The sequence below is a fragment of the Carcharodon carcharias genome, chromosome 26 (assembly GCF_017639515.1).
Source record: "Carcharodon carcharias isolate sCarCar2 chromosome 26, sCarCar2.pri, whole genome shotgun sequence".
Classification (NCBI taxonomy): Eukaryota; Metazoa; Chordata; class Chondrichthyes; order Lamniformes; family Lamnidae; genus Carcharodon; species Carcharodon carcharias.
The window spans coordinates 39,277,276-39,297,856 of record NC_054492.1 but is presented as its reverse complement, the minus strand read 5'-3'; the positions used below and the strand labels follow the sequence as shown (position 1 = coordinate 39,297,856).

The following is a 20,581-nucleotide window of genomic DNA, read 5'->3' as shown; positions in this document are numbered from 1 at the left end:
GCTATTTTTACTTGAGGAATTGGACCATCAGAATTTCACACCGAAATATACCAGCACTTAATAATGTTAACAGCTTCAAAGCCAGTTGCAAGATATTCTAGCTGCATTCCAAGCAGGAGTTAATATTCTAAGAGTATTATTTTTTGGGGGGGCCCCCAGCAGAAGCTGCTTTTCCATGTAAACTTTTTATAATACTCAGGGAAGTGACATCTACCTAAATAGGAAAGATTATGGATCTTATTGAAACGTTATTTAAAAAATACGGATTTGATGACAACCATTCAACTAAATCTCCTGAACCTGCTAGTGGTTGCCCTGCTGCATAACCTACCTTTATAACCTTAGGTACATTGACTGTACTTCAGCCCCGGACTTCATATGATCATCTCAGGAGGGCATTATGCTATCAGAAAATCCCTTGCTATTGGTTTCCCCACAGTGGCATAGTGTCAAATTGGAGGAAGCACCCTTATCAGGGAACTAATCTTCAAATGATTGGCAACTCTACAAAAAACAATTCATCCTTCCATCCCGTTGATAAGTGCTGCAGTGGAACGGTTTCTGGGAGTTGGTGCTAAATATCTCAAGATTAACTGTCAGTGACTGAGCCACTCAAAACCACCCTTGTTTCTTCCACTATCGGGAACCTGTTTTACTTTCAGATCGTGTAAGAAAATCAGGTGAGGTGCAAGAATAAATGTTTGAAGGACAATGATTTGCCATATTATGACATTTTGCAGACCTTTCAAATTTCTTCTTACAAGATTGCTTATATTATTTCTATCTTTATTTGCTTGTAAGGTGATAAAGCAGGAGACACCACTTTTAATGTAACATCGCGAGGAGCAATGCAAAATGGACTTAGCAGAGGCATGACGGTCTCCTTTAGTAGTGGTAAGAGATACCAGAGTGATTATTTTCTTCTTGTTTCGTGCCTTCTCTGATTATTTCTGTGACAGTATTTGGGATTATATTTGTTTAATGTATTAAAATAACAGTACCATTTAATGTAGAAAAATGTGTGCCTCCGATTAGGTAATGATTCTTAAAACTTTGAATAAGTGGTCTCCTTTGCAAGCCCATACAAGTCCTGTACAATATTGAAAGTTTTAAAAAAAATCTTTGATTCTGTGGTAGGTGCATCTGCAACAATCCAATCAATTAACCAACAGACTACTCCATCAAATTCTAACACAATGGGTGTGTATCAGCCAGGATCACAAACTATGCCTGCTGCATTAACCACACAGCCAGTGGTCTTAACACAGGTAATAACAAAGTGGTGTAATTTGTTTACTTAAATACAGTTCTTTTGAATTTGGGTGATCTCTATCTAAATGTTGGAATGATATTTGTACAGTTTATTTTCATTTGTCCTGAAGGAATCTGTTGATTCTTAAAATCAGTGTGATGGGATGCCTCATGATAATAAATTTCTTTTTTAGAATTTAATAAACTTGAGTGTGGGATTAAGATAAAGAACTTACGTTTAGGTAGAAGATAAAACATCGAAACAGTCTAATTGGCCCAACCAGTCTGTTTTGGTGTTTATCCTCCATAAAGACAAAGTAATTCTGAGCAGCAAATGTTTCACCAGAGAATTTCAAAATTAGTTTAAGAATCTCTTGAAGAAAATGTCAGTTTGGAAAATCTACCCTTCTGTAATGACAGACTGAAATCTAGTGTATGGATTTATCACAGTTACACTCAATTCTATCCTGAATAAAAAAAATATTTATTGAGGATTTGTTTGAGAGAAACTGCAATGAAATATAAGTCCAGTAAAGGTCACCTGGATAACAATCAAATAGTGAGCTCTGCCGATGTTTCATCTCTGCATCTTGCTTCTCTCCCCCCTCCCCCCACTCCACCAGACTTTGGTATTGAGTATTCAATTATAATCCTTTACCCTATCCCTGAGGTTATGTAGATCAAAGCAAACCAGCAATTGAATTTGAAAATCTGATGTTTTCAGTTGCTCAGTGCAACTTGCATGTTTCTCTGAGGGTTGTTCGTGTTTGGATTCTCTCAGGAATTATCTTCCCCAACGAGCAGTGAAGACTGGGTCATTGAATATATTTAAGACTGAGTTAGCAAAATTTTGGATTGACAAGGGAGGCAGGCAGCAAAGTGGAGTTCAGGCCAAAATTAGATCAGTCATGAACTTATCAAATAGCAGGGTAGGCTCGAGAGGCTGAATGACCTACCCTTATTTCTTGACCCAAAAGGGACTATGACACCAGGAATACTTGGGTGTATTAGTTTGATCAACAGATTAATTAATAAATAAATGAGGATTCATATTACTAATGGAGAGCAGTTTGGCCAATTATATCATCATGCTGCATTTTGTGGAACTGGTTCTGTCAATTGGTGACCATTTTCAATAGTTTTAGATGGGGAAAGCTAATTCTCTCTAATCAAATGTGATAGAAACAAATTTCTGTATTTAGCTGTCATGTGTGATGATATGTGACCCGAACTTTTCTTTTGAATTAATTTTAAAAACAATATTTGAGTTTGTTAAAGATCTTTCCTCTTTGCTAGGGCTTTGCTGTAAAAGATATGTGTTCATCGACAACTGTGTCTCAGAGTTCAGGTGGAGGAACGTACAATGCAAGACAGAATCCAAGTCTAACTCGCTTTCAAAACAGATCAACAGTTCCTGTCCTTTCTGGTATGCATGTTTTATGAGACTTGCTTTTGTCTGGCAATCTTTTATTTTAACCACAAAAACGTAAGTGATAAATGGATATATGTCAGTATTCTTTATCAGAACATAAAGCATGTAATGAGAAATATTAATTTGCTACCTTTGAGCTAGTTCTTTTCACTGACCATTATCGATCCACCAAATAAAACTATTCCCTGAAGAAGGGTTACTTGCAGAAGAGGGAAGCCATTTGGTTCATCTTAGTTCATCTCTCCAGAGCAACCCAACTTACTGCCTCCTGTCCTGCATTGAAATGTTTGCTAAATTATTTCGAGATGTTTGCTCGCCCCACCCTGCTTGGAAGTCAATTTCAAATATTGATTGCTTCCAGTATAAAGAAGAATCTTCAGTTGCTAGTCCTAAAATGACCATTTACAAGTTTATATGTTGTCCCCTTGCCCTACTCCACTGTTTAATGTTGTAGTTTGGATTAATTTTTTCCCCCATGTCGTTCTACACCATCTTAGATGTATCCTTCATGGATTGAAAAACTGAGATTTCTCCAATCTTTTTTCATTGCTCAGACCCATTATACTTGGGATCAGCCTTTTTGTTTTTCTTTGCACTGCCTTCAGCTTTGGAATGCCTCCCTTGTTTGTCAGTGACCAGAATTGAATACAGTACTCGAGGCTTGTTCCGATTAGAGCTTTGTAATATTTGGACAATACTTATACCTTGCCTTCTGTTGGCATTTTCGAACTGCTTCTGTTCATTTGCTGGACATGTTGAGTATTGAATGAAATAAAGCACTTCCCATTTTCAACTTCATATTGAACAATTTCAACACAATTCATGAAGTGTATATTTTGCCCATTTTCACCTTTCTGTGTGCAAATTACCCTCCTCCATTCCCACCTCCTGAACTACCACATTGCTATTACCACTTTAACCAGTGCCCGTTATTTTATGTTTAAGTAAATTTCATATCAATACATAATTTTTGCATTGAATCCCTAGGGCTTTGATCTTAAATACTGGTCTTTCCCTTGGAACATTGCCACTGACAGGAAGATTTAGGCCAATGCTGTGCTCATTGTGCCACCTTTGAAGATTTTCAGGACCCGACTCTACTGCATGTTTTTTCTGGAATCTTCTGATTGCAGTTGTCAGAGAAATGTGCAGCACAGTGCCTCTTGGGAGAGCTCCATCAGAGTGGAGTAGAGCTGGGGGAAGAGAACACAAGCCCCCATTTTAAGGCACCAGCTGTTGTATTCAGCTAAGTTTAAGGGTCCAGTCTTTGAGTGCGCATTAGTGAGCGGGTGAGTTGGGGTGGGGGAGCGAAGGAGATGGATGAGTGGGTGATTGGGTTGAGTGGAGGAGGGGTGTGGTTGGGGGGGCTGGGTAGTCGCAGGGTTGGTTGTGGAGCTATCCACGTGTTTGACCAGTGTTAAACTGGGTAACTATCAAGGTGAGTCGTGCGGATCTGTCTCAAGTCTCCACCTCTAGCTCAGAGTCTGAGAAATTTGTGGAGGATCCTGGACAGTGGGGAAATTGCCTATCAGAAGTTTAAACTTCCCAGACAATTTTGTCATATGTCCAGTCTATGATGATCTGGTGACCAGAATATTTGGGCCATAATTACCATTTGCAAGATGCACTGCAGGAACTCACCAAGCCTCCTTAGACAGCACCTTCCAAAACCACAACCGCTACCATCTAGAAGGACAAGGACAGCAGAAACATGGGAATACCATCACCTGCAAGTTCCCCTCCAAGCCACTCACCATCCTGACTTGGAAATATGTTGCTGTTCTTTCACTGCTGCTGGGCCAAAATCCTGGAACTCCCTTCCTAATAGCACTGTGTGTGTACCTACAGTATATAGACTGCAGCGGTTCAAGAAGGCCACTCATCACCTTCTGGAGGGCAATTAGGGTTGGCAATAAGTACTGGTCTAGCCAGCAATGCCTCCATCCCATGGATGAATAATTTTTTAAAAAATCAATAACTTTTTGGTAATCTGTGTACACAACAATGTATGGTTACCAAAGTTGACTTGGATTGATGTTTCCATATTTTAAAAAAAAAAGAGGAGGTTGATCAGCTAGAATTTTTCCCATTTCTGGTCTTGTTTGCTGTTTACGAAATATTTGTACTCCTCAGAGTTGCTTTGCATAAGTGATTTCTTTATTTTTATGCCGTTGAGACTCATGGCTCTGTAGTTATCTGGATGTTGTGTCATCCTTTTTGAATAAGAGGGCTATTGGCCTTTTTTCCCAACCTCCTTGCATTTCCCAATCGTTCCTGCATAGTTTGTTTCCACCTGCCCTGCCAAAAAATATTTGACAATGCTGTTGAATATATATTTATTCCTAAATCCCTTCACTAAGAGCAGGAGTAGGCCATTTGGCCCTTCAAGCCTGCTCCGCCATTTAATATGACCATGGCTGATCCTCTATCCCAACGCCATATTCCCGCTTTCTATCCAATCCCCTTGATGCCCTTCATATTCAAAAATTTATCAATTTCTTTCTTGAATATACTCAGTAACCCGGCCTCCACAGCCCTCTATGGTAGAGAATTCCACAGGTTGACCACCCTCTGAGTGAAGAAATTTTCCCTCATCTCAGTCCTAAACGGCCTGCCCCATATTCTGAGACTGTGGACCCTGGTTCTAGACTAGCAACCAGGGGAAACACCCTCCCTGCATCTAGCCTGTCGAGCCCTGTTACAATTTTATACATTTCAATCAGATCCCCTCTCATTCTTTTAAACACTGGTTTGACTGGGTCTGGATTCACCAATCTCTCCTCAAACGTCAGCCCTGCCATCCTCGGCATCAGCCTAGTGAACCTTCGCTGCACTCCCTCTATGGCAAGTATATCCTTTCTTAGGTAGTGAGACCAAAATTGCACGCACTGCTGCAACTCTGAAAATAATGTTCCATAGAGTAACTGATATACTCCAAATTTTCCCACTCTCCCACCCACCATCTTTAGCCATTATCCCTGCTTTATCCATCTCCTCTATTCCATGACATTGCATCAACTATGGTTTCTGAGCCAAAAAAAACAAAAAAACTGCGGATGCTGGAAATCCAAAACAAAAACAGAATTACCTGGAAAAACTCAGCAGGTCTGGCAGCATCGGCGGAGAAGAAAAGAGTTGACGTTTCGAGTCCTCATGACCCTTCGACAGAACTTGAGGTCGAGTCCAAGAAAGAGTTGAAATATAAGCTGGTTTAAGGTGTGTGTGTGGGGGGCAGAGAGATAGAGAGACAGAGAGGTGGAGGGGGGGCGGTGTGGTTGTAGGGACAAACAAGCAGTGATAGAAGCAGATCATCAAAAGATGTCAACGACAATCGTACAATAGAACACATAGGTGTTAAAGTTAAAGTTGGTGATATTATCTAAACGAATGTGCTAATTAAGAATGGATGGTAGGGCACTCAAAGTATAGCTCTAGTGGGGTTTTTTTAATTTTTTATAATGGAAATAGGTGGGAAAAGGAAAATCTTTATAATTTATTGGGAAAAAAAAGGAAGGGGGAAACAGAAAGGGGGTGGGGATGGGGGAGGGAGCTCACGACCTAAAGTTGTTGAATTCAATATTCAGTCCGGAAGGCTGTAAAGTCCCTAGTCGGAAGATGAGGTGTTGTTCCTCCAGTTTGCGTTGGGCTTCACTGGAACAATGCAGCAAGCCAAGGACAGACATGTGGGCAAGAGAGCAGGGTGGAGTGTTAAAATGGCAAGCGACAGGGAGGTTTGGGTCATTCTTGCGGACAGACCGCAGGTGTTCTGCAAAGCGGTCGCCCAGTTTACGTTTGGTCTCTCCAATGTAGAGGAGACCACATTGGGAGCAACGAATGCAGTAGACTAAGTTGGGGGAAATGCAAGTGAAATGCTGCTTCACTTGAAAGGAGTGTTTGGGTCCTTGGACGGTGAGGAGAGAGGAAGTGAAGGGGCAGGTGTTGCATCTTTTGCGTGGGCATGGGGTTGTGCCATAGGAGGGGGTTGAGGAGTAGGGGGTGATGGAGGAGTGGACCAGGGTGTCCCGGAGGGAGCGATCCCTACGGAATGCCGATAAGGGGGGTGAAGGGAAGATGTGTTTGGTGGTGGCATCATGCTGGAGTTGGCAGAAATGGCAGAGGATGATCGTTTGAATGCAGAGGCTGGTGGGGTGATAAGTGAGGACAAGGGGGACCCTATCATGTTTCTGGGAGGGAGGAGAAGGCGTGAGGGCGGATGCGCGGGAGATGGGCCAGACACGGTTGAGGGCCCTGTCAACGACCGTGGGTGGAAAACCTCGGTTAAGGAAGAAGGAGGACATGTCAGAGGAACTGTTTTTGAATGTAGCATCATCGGAACAGATGCGACGGAGGCGAAGGAACTGAGAGAATGGGATGGAGTCCTTACAGGAAGCGGGGTGTGAGGAGCTGTAGTCGAGATAGCTGTGGGAGTCGGTGGGTTTGTAATGGATATTGGTGGACAGTCTATCACCAGAGATTGAGACAGAGAGGTCAAGGAAGGGCAGGGAAGTGTCAGAGATGGACCACGTGAAAATGATGGAGGGGTGGAGATTGGAAGCAAAATTAATAAATTTTTCCAAGTCCTGACGAGAGCATGAAGCGGCACCGAAGTAATCATCGATGTACCGGAGAAAGAGTTGTGGAAGGGGGCCGGAGTAGGACTGCAACAAGGAATGTTCCACATACCCCATAAAGAGACAGGCATAGCTGGGGCCCATGCGGGTCCAACTTAGTCTATTGCATTCGTTGCTCCCAATGTGGTCTCCTCTACATTTTTTTCCAATAAATTATAAAGATTTTCCTTTTCCCACCTATTTCCATTATAAAAAATAAAAAAAAAACCCCACTAGAGCTATACCTTGAGTGCCCTACCATCCATTCTTAATTAGCACATTCGTTTAGATAATATCACCAACTTTAACTTTAACACCTATGTGTTCTATTGTACTATTGTCATTGACATCTTTTGATGATCTGCTTCTATCACTGCTTGTTTGTCCCTACAACCACACCGCCCCCCTCCACCTCTCTGTCTCTCTATCTCTCCGCCCCCCACACACACACCTTAAACCAGCTTATATTTCAGCTCTTTCCTGGACTCGAACTCAAGTTCTGTCGAAGGGTCATGAGGACTCGAAACGTCAACTCTTTTCTTCTCCGCCGATGCTGCCAGACCTGCTGAGTTTTTCCAGGTAATTCTGTTTTTGTTATGGTTTCTGAGCCTGTGCTTCCCGCTGTTAGTCTTGGGATCCCCAGCGAGAAAAGAAAAACATTGAACTTGCCCTGTAATATTGTACTTGCATCCTTTATTTTTGTATTAATTGCCCAAGCCAACCAATCGTGCCCTTCAGCATTTTAAAGACATGGATCATATCCCTGTCAATCATTTCCGGTGAAAACATGATCAACTTTGAGTGTCTCCTCAAAACTTCAGGCCCCGAGCCTTGATGTCATAGCTGTCACATGACTCTGAGCCTGGTGGAGGTGGGATGATGATAGGCTGCCTGAATTATCCCAAATCTGACATCACCACTGATTTATACAATGTTACAATAACTTATTTGGATTGGTAATAAAACGCACTTGAGGTTAATTCCAGTAATTAATCAGCTTTGCTGATTAGTTTCACGTCCAGAAGAAACATGTTGTGAGGTTTCAATTGAATTCTTTTCCAGTTTTGTTAATGGGTATTTCAGCTATGCACTCAGGATCCCCATTCCAAAGTATGTAGTGCTATAACTCTTATTTGCATCAAAATTCACCTTATTCTTTAGCCTGTCTGTATAATTGTTTTTTTTTGACTGACCTTGTTCTTGTTTGTGTTCAACATCTGGCCAAATGACTTGGTATCGTTTTAAAATATTTTAATAGCATCCTGTATAATATTTGTCAATCATATGAGCTACACGAGACCCAAATTAGATAGCTGCAAAATTTCACTCGATACTGTTCCCTTTCGATTTAACCCTTTTCTATTTCACCATTGCTATTTTATTTCTTGGTCCCAAAATATTTTTGGTGCATTTAGGTAAGCTTCTGTTTATTCCCTTGATGGAGGGATCCTTAACTTGAAATTTGAAATATCTTTTTAAATGGAGCTCACACCAGAACTTGTCCAGCAGTATGAGGTCACGAAGGATGGGTACTGATTTAATCTTAGAAGATGGGATGAGGATTTTGATGAGGATTTTTCTAGCCTAATGCAAAATCAGTTATTTCCAGGCTAAAAAATTCTCATTGTAACAACAAATAGGTATTACTTTGTAATCAATAAGACTTTAAGAAAGCAAAAGCAATCATTACTGCATTTTGTTCTTCTTAAAAAAGAACAAAGATTTGATAAGTTTCTGTATGAAACTTGAACTTTTGCTTCTCTCTTGGCTATCCCTATCTGTCCACTTAAATCTCTGATATTGGAATCTCCCATGATTAACACATAATTTCCAGAAGCCTCTTTTTCAAGTAGATTTGTTATCAACCTATTAACCTTAAGCTGGCTTTCAATAATATAATATTCACTACTAATTGGTTGCCAAATTGCTGCTGCTATTGGAGCCACATTTTTGACAGTTATTATAACCAATAATACTACAGGGAAATCTGTTATCTGGCATGTTCCAGGAATGGGAGCTGCCGCTTAATCAAATATGCCGCTTAGTTGAGATATAAGGTGAGTTCTGCATTTTCGTCCAATGAGAGAGCTCCAGGATGAGTACGTGTGTTGAGGTGCGGGAGTGTGTGAATTAAGTGAGCTGCCGAAGGGAGATGGTGCTGCTAGCAGCGGAAGGCTGAAACTGGAGCAAGAACAGGCTGCTGATATCTGTTAACCCGATGAGTTTAACAGGTTCGATCAAACAACGTACCCGACCGCAGAATTCCAACTGATAGAGAATTCTGGTTGGCCGAGTGCTGCCTAACAGAAATGTTACTGTTTTGTGCTTAACTTTACTGGTGAAGCATTCTATTTCCATCTTTATCTCATTGTATGTTTCTCTGCTCAGATACCAGTAGTATTGTCATTAGGCATCAAGCAAAAATGGTGTGGAAACATTTGATTGAGCATTTTCAAGTTTCAACCATTTACGTTAATATTTTATGTACTTTTGCAGTTTTGGGAGAAGAGAATGCATTTTTTGAATTTTAGTTGATATTTGTGCTCCACAGCTGTCTTAAGTTTTGAGGTACAAATGTTAATTAGTACCTCCAGTGTTTTTGAGTTTGTATTGTCACACCAAGTTTGGCCCAAAATTGGCCATTATGGCTGCGGATACTTGCTTGTAGATTTGTTTGATTGAAAAAAGGAACGTCTTATAAAAAATGCACTAAAGGGATTGCTTTACAGGAAATTGGCACTAAATATAGTGAATAAGCCATTTTTTTGTTTTTCAATCTCTCAAACATTCTCTTTTAAAATGTGCGGTTGTTACTGATCTAAGCATGGAGCTGCAATTCTTTATGCTCACAATCCACATTATTGTTTGTCCACAACAAGTTTTATGCAAATAGCAAAGTTATCTGAAATGAGTGCTAATACAGAAGTTTTTTTAAGAGAAGTAAACTGCTAAAAACAATAATTGCTTACCTTAATTATTGTCTGCTGACATGCTGTTCTGATATTTACAATTGGATAGGGGGTTCACCAGAAGATCAGTTGCTATTGAAAATTAGTTTTACTGTTTGCAAAGTTCTTGGACTGACAACAACATATTGATGCACAAAAAATTGATCTTCAGCGGGAGTCTTGGTCAAATGCTGATTAATCAGCTGGGTTCCCATTTAATATACTTGTTTTTGAACTGCGGGCAAATGAAACGGTCCTTTTAATGTCTTAGTACTAGCTGATTTATTACTTGTACAGTTTTCTAGCATTACAAAACAGGACTACATATTAAATAGCACTCTTAACTATTAGATTTTTTAGTTTTACTGATTTAAAAAAAAACAAATTGCTGTGCATGCACGAGAACTTGTGTCCCAACTTATTTCGATTATCTAACAATAGAAGCTTGGTTATTTGCTAGTTTCCAATTTTGGTCGAGGCATCCAGATTATGCAAATGATTTTGTTTGCACTTAAATTGACACTAGCGCACCTTGTACTTTTTTAACCCCCTGTTAACCCACTAAATATGCTAATAACATTTTTCAGTCTATTTTTATGCAAAACATTCAGATGGTGAATTTTGTTTGGTTCGGGTATATTTCAGGAGATTTTGCACATATTTATTAGTGTTTCAAAGTTTTCTGACTTGTGATACATATTACTAATAATCACAAAAGTACTGTTGAATATATTTAGGAAAGATTTTTAAAAACTCATGTAAACGAACATTTAATTGCAAATTGTCCAGAAGAAAGATAATCAAGACAGGATGTCTCTGTATATTTGTTGTGGAAAGCGGCTTTTCAAGTGAACGGGCTAATGACTGGCTTGAAAGTGGAATTTATAATGTTTAAATAGAGCACTCAATTAAAAAGAACAAAATTGCTGTTTTTTGTGTATAATTCAGCACTTTGTGGTTATTTTACCTTTGAATAAGATTTTTCTCCTTCATGTACAGGAGTCACACCACAGTTAGGAAGAACAGGACTTTCTCAATTAAGACCAGTTGCTACTGGTAGAGCAATTCCAAATATCAACTATAATTCCTCTCAAGTGAATTCATCTGTATCGAATGTTTCTACAAGTTCAAGTGGGCAAAAGTTGCAGAGAAACTCTCCAAAACCTCTTCAAACAACTCAGATCCTTAACCATGCCAGTGGAATAGGTAAAAGTAAGATACATCTGGAATATCCTCTGCATTATTAGAGTGCAGCTCCTCCATGGAGCTATATCACTTTTATTTGTGCTCAGTTGCTGCTTTTCCCTCCTCACAAATAAACCTGTGATGTGATGCAAATTCATGATCTGCATTCAGAAATCAGTACATGCAGTAAATATGCCTGTTTCATTCCACTTGAGCTTTGTGTGGATAACTAGGTTTAAGATGCTGATTAAAACTTATCTCTTTAACCAAGTGTTTGGCTGCCTGTTCTAGTATCTTCTCCTTTGGTGTGGTGTCAACATTTGTTTTATTATGCCTCTCTGAAGCAGTTTGGGGTATTTTAATTAATGTTGAAAGTGCTATATAAATGCATGTTATTGTTGCATTTCAAAGACATGCACTGGTGAACAGTATGAAATTTGCATGCCATGACCACTTGAATGGCAATAAAATCCTCCAAGTCCAATTATTATCCGATTCTTTGAAATTTGGATTGCATTCAGATTTTGGTTTGAGTTGTCGGGTGAAATATTGCTTATGGGCCTATCATTAGTGTTGGTAAATGTAGTGATCTTTGCCCAGTATGCTGAGGGGTAACTTACTGTAAGTCTTTAATGTAATGGAAGGGTTTGATCAGTTAGGCATAGAGAAGATGTTTCAAATTGTGAAGGTGACCAAAACTAAGAGCCATAATCACTAATAAATCCACCAGGGAATTTGAGAGGGATTTTCTTACGCAGACAGTTGTTAGAATGTGGAATTCTGTACCACAAGGAGCGGATAGCAGATGCATTCAAGGGAAAGTTAGATAAACACAAGAGGGAGAAAGGAATAGAAGATTTTTTGATGGAGATAGATGAAATAGAGTGGGAGGAGGTTCATGTGGAGTATTAATAAAGGCATGAGCATTATGGCTGAATGGCCTGTTTTCTGCTGTACATTCTGGAATATTTAAGAATATTGCAGAAGATGCGCATCACACAGCATTAAAGTATACGGGTTAACAGTTTACATTTTATTTTCTGAATAGTACACTTGTGTTACGCTAAACCTGGTTACATCAGGACTTTACATCTTCACTATGGGAACCTGATTAAAAATCCAGTGTTGGCTTTATTCAGAATGAGCCTAAGGAAAGTCATGAATGAGAGAGTGTCATCTGGGCTTTTGAGAACTTATTCCTCCAAAACTAAATTTCCATCTGGAGCATGATAAGTTTATTTTGAACCCTTCAAAATTTTTGCCTCTTTTTCCCTGCTTAATAGTTTATATTGTGTTTTATGACTTTCGAAATTCTTCCTTCTATACTATTTTAACTTTATACTACTCTGATTCTCTTTGTATTCTGTGGTTATACTTTCCCACTTAGTGGTTAAGATTGCCAGTGAGATACCCCCTTTAATTGCTTAGACTGTAACTCATTAACTTCCAGTATTTTTCATCAGTTTCTGCTTGGGATCCATGTGAACCCTTTTCAATGGATGTATGTTTTTTTTGTTACAATGATGACCCAAATTTACCAGGTTACTGTAACTATGACCCAATCAGTGCCTTGTAAAGCAACACCATCATTTCTCCGGGTCTTGTGTTCCACTGCTCTGGTTATATTGGTTTTCTATTAGCTATTTAAATTTTTTCACTAAACTGGGAGGAGATGGTGTAGTGGTATTATCACTGGACTAGTATTCTAGAGAACCAGGGTAATGCTCTGGGGACCTGGGTTCGAATCCCACCACAGCAAATGGTGAAATTTGAATTCAGTAAAAATCTGGAATTAAAAGTCTGATGACCACGAAACCATTGCCGATTGCCTGAGAAGCCCATCTGGTTCACTACCATCTTACCTGATCTGGCCTACATGTGACTCCAGACCAACAGCAATGTGGTTGACTCTGAGCAAGGGCATTTAGGGATGGGAATAGATGCTGGCCAAGCCAGTGGTGCTCACATCCCATGAACAAGTAAAAAAAAACTTAGATTGAGATCACTTTGAGACCATTCACTGGACACTTGCAACTTGCTTTTCTCGATTCAATACTTATAAGAACATAACATAAGAAATAGGAAAAGGAGTAGACCATTCGGCACCTCGAGCCTGCTCTGCCAAGATCATGGCTGATCATCTTGTTTTTCGATTTCCACATTCCCATGTAACCCCAATAACCTTTGATTCCCTTGCCTAACAAGAATCTATCTACCTTAAAAATATTCATTGACCCCACCTCCACCACCTTCTGAGGCAGAGTTTTCCAAAGTCGCACAACCTTCAGAGAAAAAATTTCTCATCTCTGTTATAAAAGGATGATCCCTAGTTCTGGACTCACCCACAAGAGGAAACATCCTTTCGACGCCTACCTTGTCAAGGCCGTTCATGATCTTGTATACTTCGATCAAATCACCCCTCACTCTTTTAAACTTCAGTGGAAACAAACCCAATCTGTCCAAACTTTCCTCATAAGACAACCCACTCATTCCAAGCATCAATCTAGTAAAGCTCCTTTGAACTGCTTCTGATGCATTTACATGTTTCCTTAAATAAGGAGACCAGAATTGCACATAGTATTCGAGGTGCGTTCTCAGCAATGCTCTGTATAACTGAAGCATAACATCCTGACTTCTTTGTTCAGTCCCCCTCGTAATAAAGCAAAGCATTCTATTAGCCTTCTTAATTACTTGCTGCACCTGCGTACTCACTTTTTGTGACTTGTAGTAGAACACCTAGATCCCTCTGCACCTCAGAATGATGCAGCCATTCTCCATTTAAGTAATACTCTGCTTATTTGTCCTTCTTGCCAAAGTGAACAACTTCACATTTTCCCAGATTAAACTCCATTTGCCAAATCTTTGCCCACTCACTCAACTTATCCATCTCCATCTGCAACCTTCCCATGTGCTCTTCGCATTGCAGGAAGTCAAAGAATTGAAGTGAGAAATTTGTAAGTTTTTTTTTGAAGAGAGATGGCAAGAGAAAATGGTAGAAACTTAGGGTCAGAGTGCAGTGACTGAAACATTGGTATCTGATTGTATAGCAAGGGGAATTGGGAGCAGAAATCCATTGTCCAAGGAACAGAATGTGAAGCTGAGAAGTTGACAATGAAGCCATTATAGGATTAGAAGATGCGAAAGGAGAATGCTGAAATTGATTGGGGTGCAGGTAGCCAGTGGTTGAAGAGTTTGCAGGCTTTGTTCAGGGGAGAAATTAGAGCATTTGGAGTTTTGAGTTAGTTAAAGTTTGTGGATGGTGGAGACAGGGCGTTTGAGGTCATTTGTGAAATCAGTTCTCAAGATGATGAAGACCATGTTTGAAGTTTGAAGCTGTGATCAGCACTGGTTGTCTTCCTGACGAATCTTGGGCAAGCAGAGTGGAGTTTAATTTCAATTTGTAAATGGAAGAAGGACATCCTGCATGCAATTTCCTGTGTTCATGTGTGCAGCATGCCCAGTATAAATAACATTGGAGAAACTTGACATCCTGTGTCACAATAAATTGTAAAATCGGGCAGATTTTAAATGTTTAATTTTAGAGTGTCGTAATACCAAGGTATTTTACACACATGTTGTGGGTTATGTTTCTTTTTTCTGTTCCCACCTAAGCCCATGTAAACCATTGTGCCTGTTATTCTTAAAATAAATAATTTTGTTCTCGCCACCATTACCGGCACCAATGGATTGGAAAGAGGAGGAATTGTGGAGAAGTAATGTAGATTAAATTTGAAGAGAATTGTTTTCATCAGCTTGCAATACCCCCACACTTGTATCTGCAAGCAGTGGTTTATGCACTTCATTTTGGCAGATGATTTCTTCCTAAAGAAAACTGGGGCAACAGATCTAATGGTTCTACTCAGATTAATGAATGCATGACTGACCATGATGTTGGATGCTTCCTCAGAAGGACCCAAATCGCTTTATGGCGTGTTTTCAGTGCACTGCATGTAAGAAGACTTGTATCCTGATTGCTTGCACCTCTTAAGACACCAGCAACCATTACTTGCAGACTCTGGTACAGCTACTTGGCAACAACAGTGAGGAGTTTCATTTGCAAGATCCCTATAATTATAGAGTCAGATGGCTGCATCATCTCCTCTCAGGCATGTGCAGCTACAAGATAACACAAGGTTGCATAGTATCAGTTAGGGCTGTTTACAGCTTGCAAATGCATGGCTGTAGTGGCCATGGATGACAACATAGGTCACCCTTTTTTCACTGTTCATCCTAGTTGTTCTGAGAAAGTATTTGTGGGTCTTCTCTCTTAATGAGACTATAAGGCATAGGAGCAGAAGTAGGCCATTCAGCCCATCAAATCTGTTCTGCCATTCAGTGAGATCATGGCTGATCTGATAATCCTCAACTCCACTTTCCTGCCTTTTCCCTATAACCCTTGATTCCATTACTGATTAAAAACCTGTTGATCTCAGCCTTGAATATACTTAATAACCCAGCCTCTCTAGCCCTCTGCGGTAAAGAATTCCACAGATTGACTACCCTCTGAGAGAAGAAATTCCTCCTCCTCATCTCTGTTTTAAGATGGTACCCCCCTTACTCTGAGATTATGTCCTCTGGTCCTAAACTCTCCCACAAGGGGAAACAAATGGCTGTCGCCCTGGCCATGATTGTGCTCTCACACGGTGTTAACTGGAGAATTCCAAGACTGGAATCAGAAACACCGAAGTAATCATGATTTTTGTCCGAGTCAGGATGTTTTTTGACTTTGTGAGAAACTTGGAAGATGTTGGCCTGGATTTTGTGGTCAGTGCTGAAAGAAGGGTGCTTGCTGCTGACTCCTTAAGAAAACTGCCTATAAAGATCTAGAACATTGATTCCCCCAGTTCTGATGTGAGTTTGAATCTGGTGCCTTCCACATGGGGTGTGTTATCCATAAATAGTAATGTCGTCAACCATTCTCACGTGGTACAAACTAAGAAGTAAAAAACAAGGATTATAATTCATTTTTAAATTTTCATGATTAGGATGTACACATGGGATTAAGATAGAAGTTAGAAAAAGCATAATTTTTATTTTGAAATAAAATTGCTATTTTAATCATCAATGAAATTTGCACGTCATTCCAAGGGATACTGCACACTTGTAATTTTTTTCTTCAGAGGCAGAGGTTGTTCGGTGATTATGCTTAGTATGCCACAAAAAGCTCAGTTAAGCCTTGTTCAACAAGGCTTAACATTTTCAATTGTTTTCACAGCAAGAATAGTATGTAAAGAAATGAGGTTCATGTCAAATCACTGACTTTGTGTTGATTGCATCAGTGAAGCCTGCAACAGCATACCCTGTGGAGGAGTGGAGTGTCATTAACAGTAATTTCCAAATCTCCGTGTTTCACTGCGCACGTGCAGATGCCAGACGTTGCTGTCAGCTTTACACAGTAATTATGGCGACACTTGACAGTTTCTCCCTCGTTACAAGCGCATGTTTTGGACCATTGTGTTCTGTCACGTTGCTCTTATCTTTCTCAGTGGCAGAGGTCACAGAATTGGGAAATGCCATTGAAATAAATTTTGAGAGTATCTGCAATGCATCCAGTTCGTGGAATATATTTCAGCCATAATGCATTGATGGATAAGTTGTGAATATTGAGTCAAATGGCAGGGATACCAATCAGAAGGACTGCTCTGTCTTGGATGGTTTTGAGCTTGTGTGTTGTTGCAGTGGCACCCATTTAATGAAAGGTACATTTTCTATCATATTCCTGACTCACGCATTGAAAGTAGTGGAGAGGCATTGAAAAGTTAGAATTTGAGCCATTGTTTATAGAATATGCAATCTCTGTCCTGCTCTTCTGGTCCCAGTCTTTATATGGTTGGTCTGATTAGGTCACTGGACATTGGTGACCATTTAATATAGCTCGAACAAGACATGGTTGCTTTTTTTCTTGTTGAATTTGATCATTGTGCAGCATTTAAGTTGTATAAATGTTACCTGTAATTCACTATCCAAAGCCTGGATGTTGTGCAGGCCCTGCTATAGGCTAGCATGAGCTGCTTCATGATCAGGGAAATTGAAGGAAATTGAATACTGGAAATTTTAGCAAAAAGCCCTGTTTGGAGCGTCATAAATCTTTTCTCAAGTTCAGTGGCAATAGTCACTTCTGTAAGTGGACCCCATGCTCCTTACATAATGGAATAGATTCACCTTGCTCAACATCCTATTTCTACAGATGAAACAATACACATAGTGCTCTCACCCACATATATGGGTAGTCTTGTTTAACTTCAAATTAACTGTGAACCACGCTCCTACATTGCATTCTAAGCCTGGGCAAAGCTTGTCCTCATAACTTGCTGTTTTAAAATTCTAATAAAAACTTCAAAGCTTTTGCTGGACTTGTCTGCCTAACTTAGTCTCTACCTTTTTACCTTTGTGTTCACAACCAACCAAGAAGGACCACCACACATTGCATACTGAGCATCCAGGACCATAGACTGCTCAACAAAATTTTATATGAGGTCTTTATGGATAATTTAAAAAATAGGCTAACATAGTTGCTTGTATTTTTTAAACCATCTTTGGGAAAATTTGCATTTTTTTGAACCATCTTTTATCTCTATACCATTTTTTCTTTAAACTTTAGTGAGAAGACTTTGCTTTCAAAACTTAATGCAAAGAAATAATTATTTTTTCCAAATCCTTTCTGTGGAAAAGTAGTCCAAAAGATCCTGAACTGTGACTGGCCCATTTGTCACCTTATGGTGAAGCAATTAAAGGTGGTTAGGTTGAGGACACTGCCCTGAGGAATTCCTGCAGTGCTGAGCTGAGGTTATGTTGATTAACTTCTTAGACAGGAAGTGGTTATGCTTATGTCAGTTATGATTCCTACCACTGACTTTTTTTTTCAATATTTCCTATTGATCTCAAGTTTTGTTGCTCTCATTCTCTCGTGTTCAGGCCTTCCATTTCTGGATCAAAACTGTGATATGGAGTTGTGTTTGGCAAACCCAAACTGAGTGTTGGAGAACAAGCTATTGTTGTTTGGATGCTGCTGCCTGACACTATTCATGACTTATCACCTTGCTGATGATTGGGAGGAGGCTACTATGGTGATAATTGGTCGGGTTCAATGCATCCTGCTTTTTTGTGATCACATATTTGTGCCATTTCCACATAGATAAATGCCAATGTAACAGTTTGAGTGGGGGCATCTCTTTCTACATAAATGCTGGGGAGGAGAGTGGAGGGTGGCAACATTGTGTTCCTGAATGTTGACTCTGCAACTGAAATTAGATGCGATTCAGGTTGGTAAGCATCCCCAAATGGAAACTACAGATCAGCAGTAGGAACAGCAAAAATGTTGATCATGTTAGTCGGTACTGTCTCACGATAAATTATTCCAAGTTAGCGTCCTCCATTCAGGAGACCAAGTATGAACTATTTTCAAATGATATGTTTCATTTCAGGGAGCAGATCATTCTTTTCTAAGAACTTAAGGAAATATTACATATGATATTTCCTCCTCCTCTTCTCCCCACAAATCCCAACAAATTCTGTTCATCCTTTAATTATTTTAAAAGATAATTTCTTAACTCTCAAACAATCAAGTTTATTAAATGTGAATGGGGCATGTACTGAACCATTTGATCAAGTTGTTTAATGCAACTCATGATATAAAAATATAATGGTGATAAGAAATATTTTTCATTACAGACTCCATGAATTTGACACTTCAATATATTTTTAGCTATTGTAATGAACCATTTATTTTCTTCATCTTAGCAAATGCAGCCAAGGGCACGAATGTCAGCAACAAGCGCCCAGCAATCTGTGAGATCAACAATATTTCTTCAAAGAAATCAAAAAGCATTGAAGTTGGATCGGGAAGCAATCCAGCAATTTTATCACCATCTTCAACCAGTTGTCCTGCAATGTTGTCATCATATAGCAGTGCATCAAAAGGTACTTTATTCACTAAACTCAATTATTTACATTGAAAGAAAATTTTGTGCAAAGCCATCATTGGTAAATGTAGAATGCCTGGATACTAATGGTCATTCACATTTGAACTTGAGATACACGTATTTCCTTCGCTCTTGCATCTTCCACATTCTTCAGGTTTCAGCTCAAGATTTCCATTTCTATCACACTGCTGTTTGGAGCCAGCCCTCAGTTTTCCCTGTGGTTAATAGTAACCACTTTTCATTATTCCTTAAGTTAACACATGAGACAGTTTTATGATATTTATTACTTCTGTTAACAAGCTCTTGTTTTTCTTTCAAAATTGTCAAAGCTTCAAGCACACCCATAGCTGTAGCTGAATATTCATATTGGTGGACTGTAAATACCTGAGGTGCCACTCTTACAGTATGGCAAGGTTTATTTTCAGCAAAGGTTGTATGGCTGGATGAGGTTATAGAGCTAGGGAAAAATAAGGCCATTAAAACATGAGGATGAGAATTTTAAATTTGAAGTGTTGGACTGATCATTGTAGGGGGTCAGTCTGCAAAGGGGTGATGGTTGAACAGGATAGAATATAGGCAATGGAGTTTTGGATGAGGGTATAGGATAGAAGACTGGTCAGGTGATCATTGAAATAATTTTGTATGGAGGCTACTGAAACATAGATTAAGTATCAGTAGATGAAGTGAAACAGGGTGGAGTTGGGTGATGTTACAGGTTGGCAGTAGGTGATCTTCATAATGGAGAGGATATGTGGTTCAGAGGTCAGCTCAGGATCAAATAGGTCGCGGAGGTTGCGAATAATGGCTGGGGAGAGGGAATGGCATTAGTGGCAGGAGTGCAGAGTTTACAGCAGAGGCTGAAGGTGTCATAGCTTCAGTCTTCCCAATGATTAACTCAATTGAGGAAATTGCTGCTCATCCAGGATTAAATGTCATAACAGAGTGATTGGACAAGTTGAGACAGGTGGCGAAGTGGTACAATTAGGTATAGAGCTATTAACGTTAAAAGGAGTTGCATTTTCTTAAGTATTTTCATACAGCTAAAAGTTTTTTTTATTAAGAGAGTTGGATAGTGATGTTCAAGGCCTAATTCCAGTATGCAGTTGGAGCAGACAGTCAAACTGTCAGCATGGTGAATGGCCCTCTGCTTAACTTCCTGGGGTATAGCACTATGCTCAGGACAATTTAGGAAAAGACAACAATGTCATCCCTGGAAGTTCAGAAGAAAAATAT

General features: G+C 39.6%; 1 protein-coding gene across 6 annotated transcripts in view; it reads left to right on the top strand.

Annotated features, from left to right (window-relative positions):
• LOC121270033 (zinc finger protein 280D-like) overlaps positions 1-20,581 on the top strand; it is a 105,320-nt gene that overhangs the window by 43,515 nt on the left and 41,224 nt on the right. For 4 of the 6 annotated variants that reach the window (XM_041175338.1, XM_041175340.1, XM_041175343.1 and 1 more), the window contains 5 exons: positions 802-894; positions 1,138-1,268; positions 2,548-2,677; positions 11,241-11,453; positions 19,167-19,346. In XM_041175338.1, coding sequence (XP_041031272.1) covers positions 802-894; positions 1,138-1,268; positions 2,548-2,677; positions 11,241-11,453; positions 19,167-19,346 — 747 coding nt within the window. Of the gene's footprint in view, positions 1-345; positions 681-801; positions 895-1,137; positions 1,269-2,547; positions 2,678-11,240; positions 11,454-19,166; positions 19,347-20,581 lie in introns of all 6 variants that reach the window. The other 2 variants (XM_041175341.1, XM_041175339.1) reach the window with 2 other exon arrangements.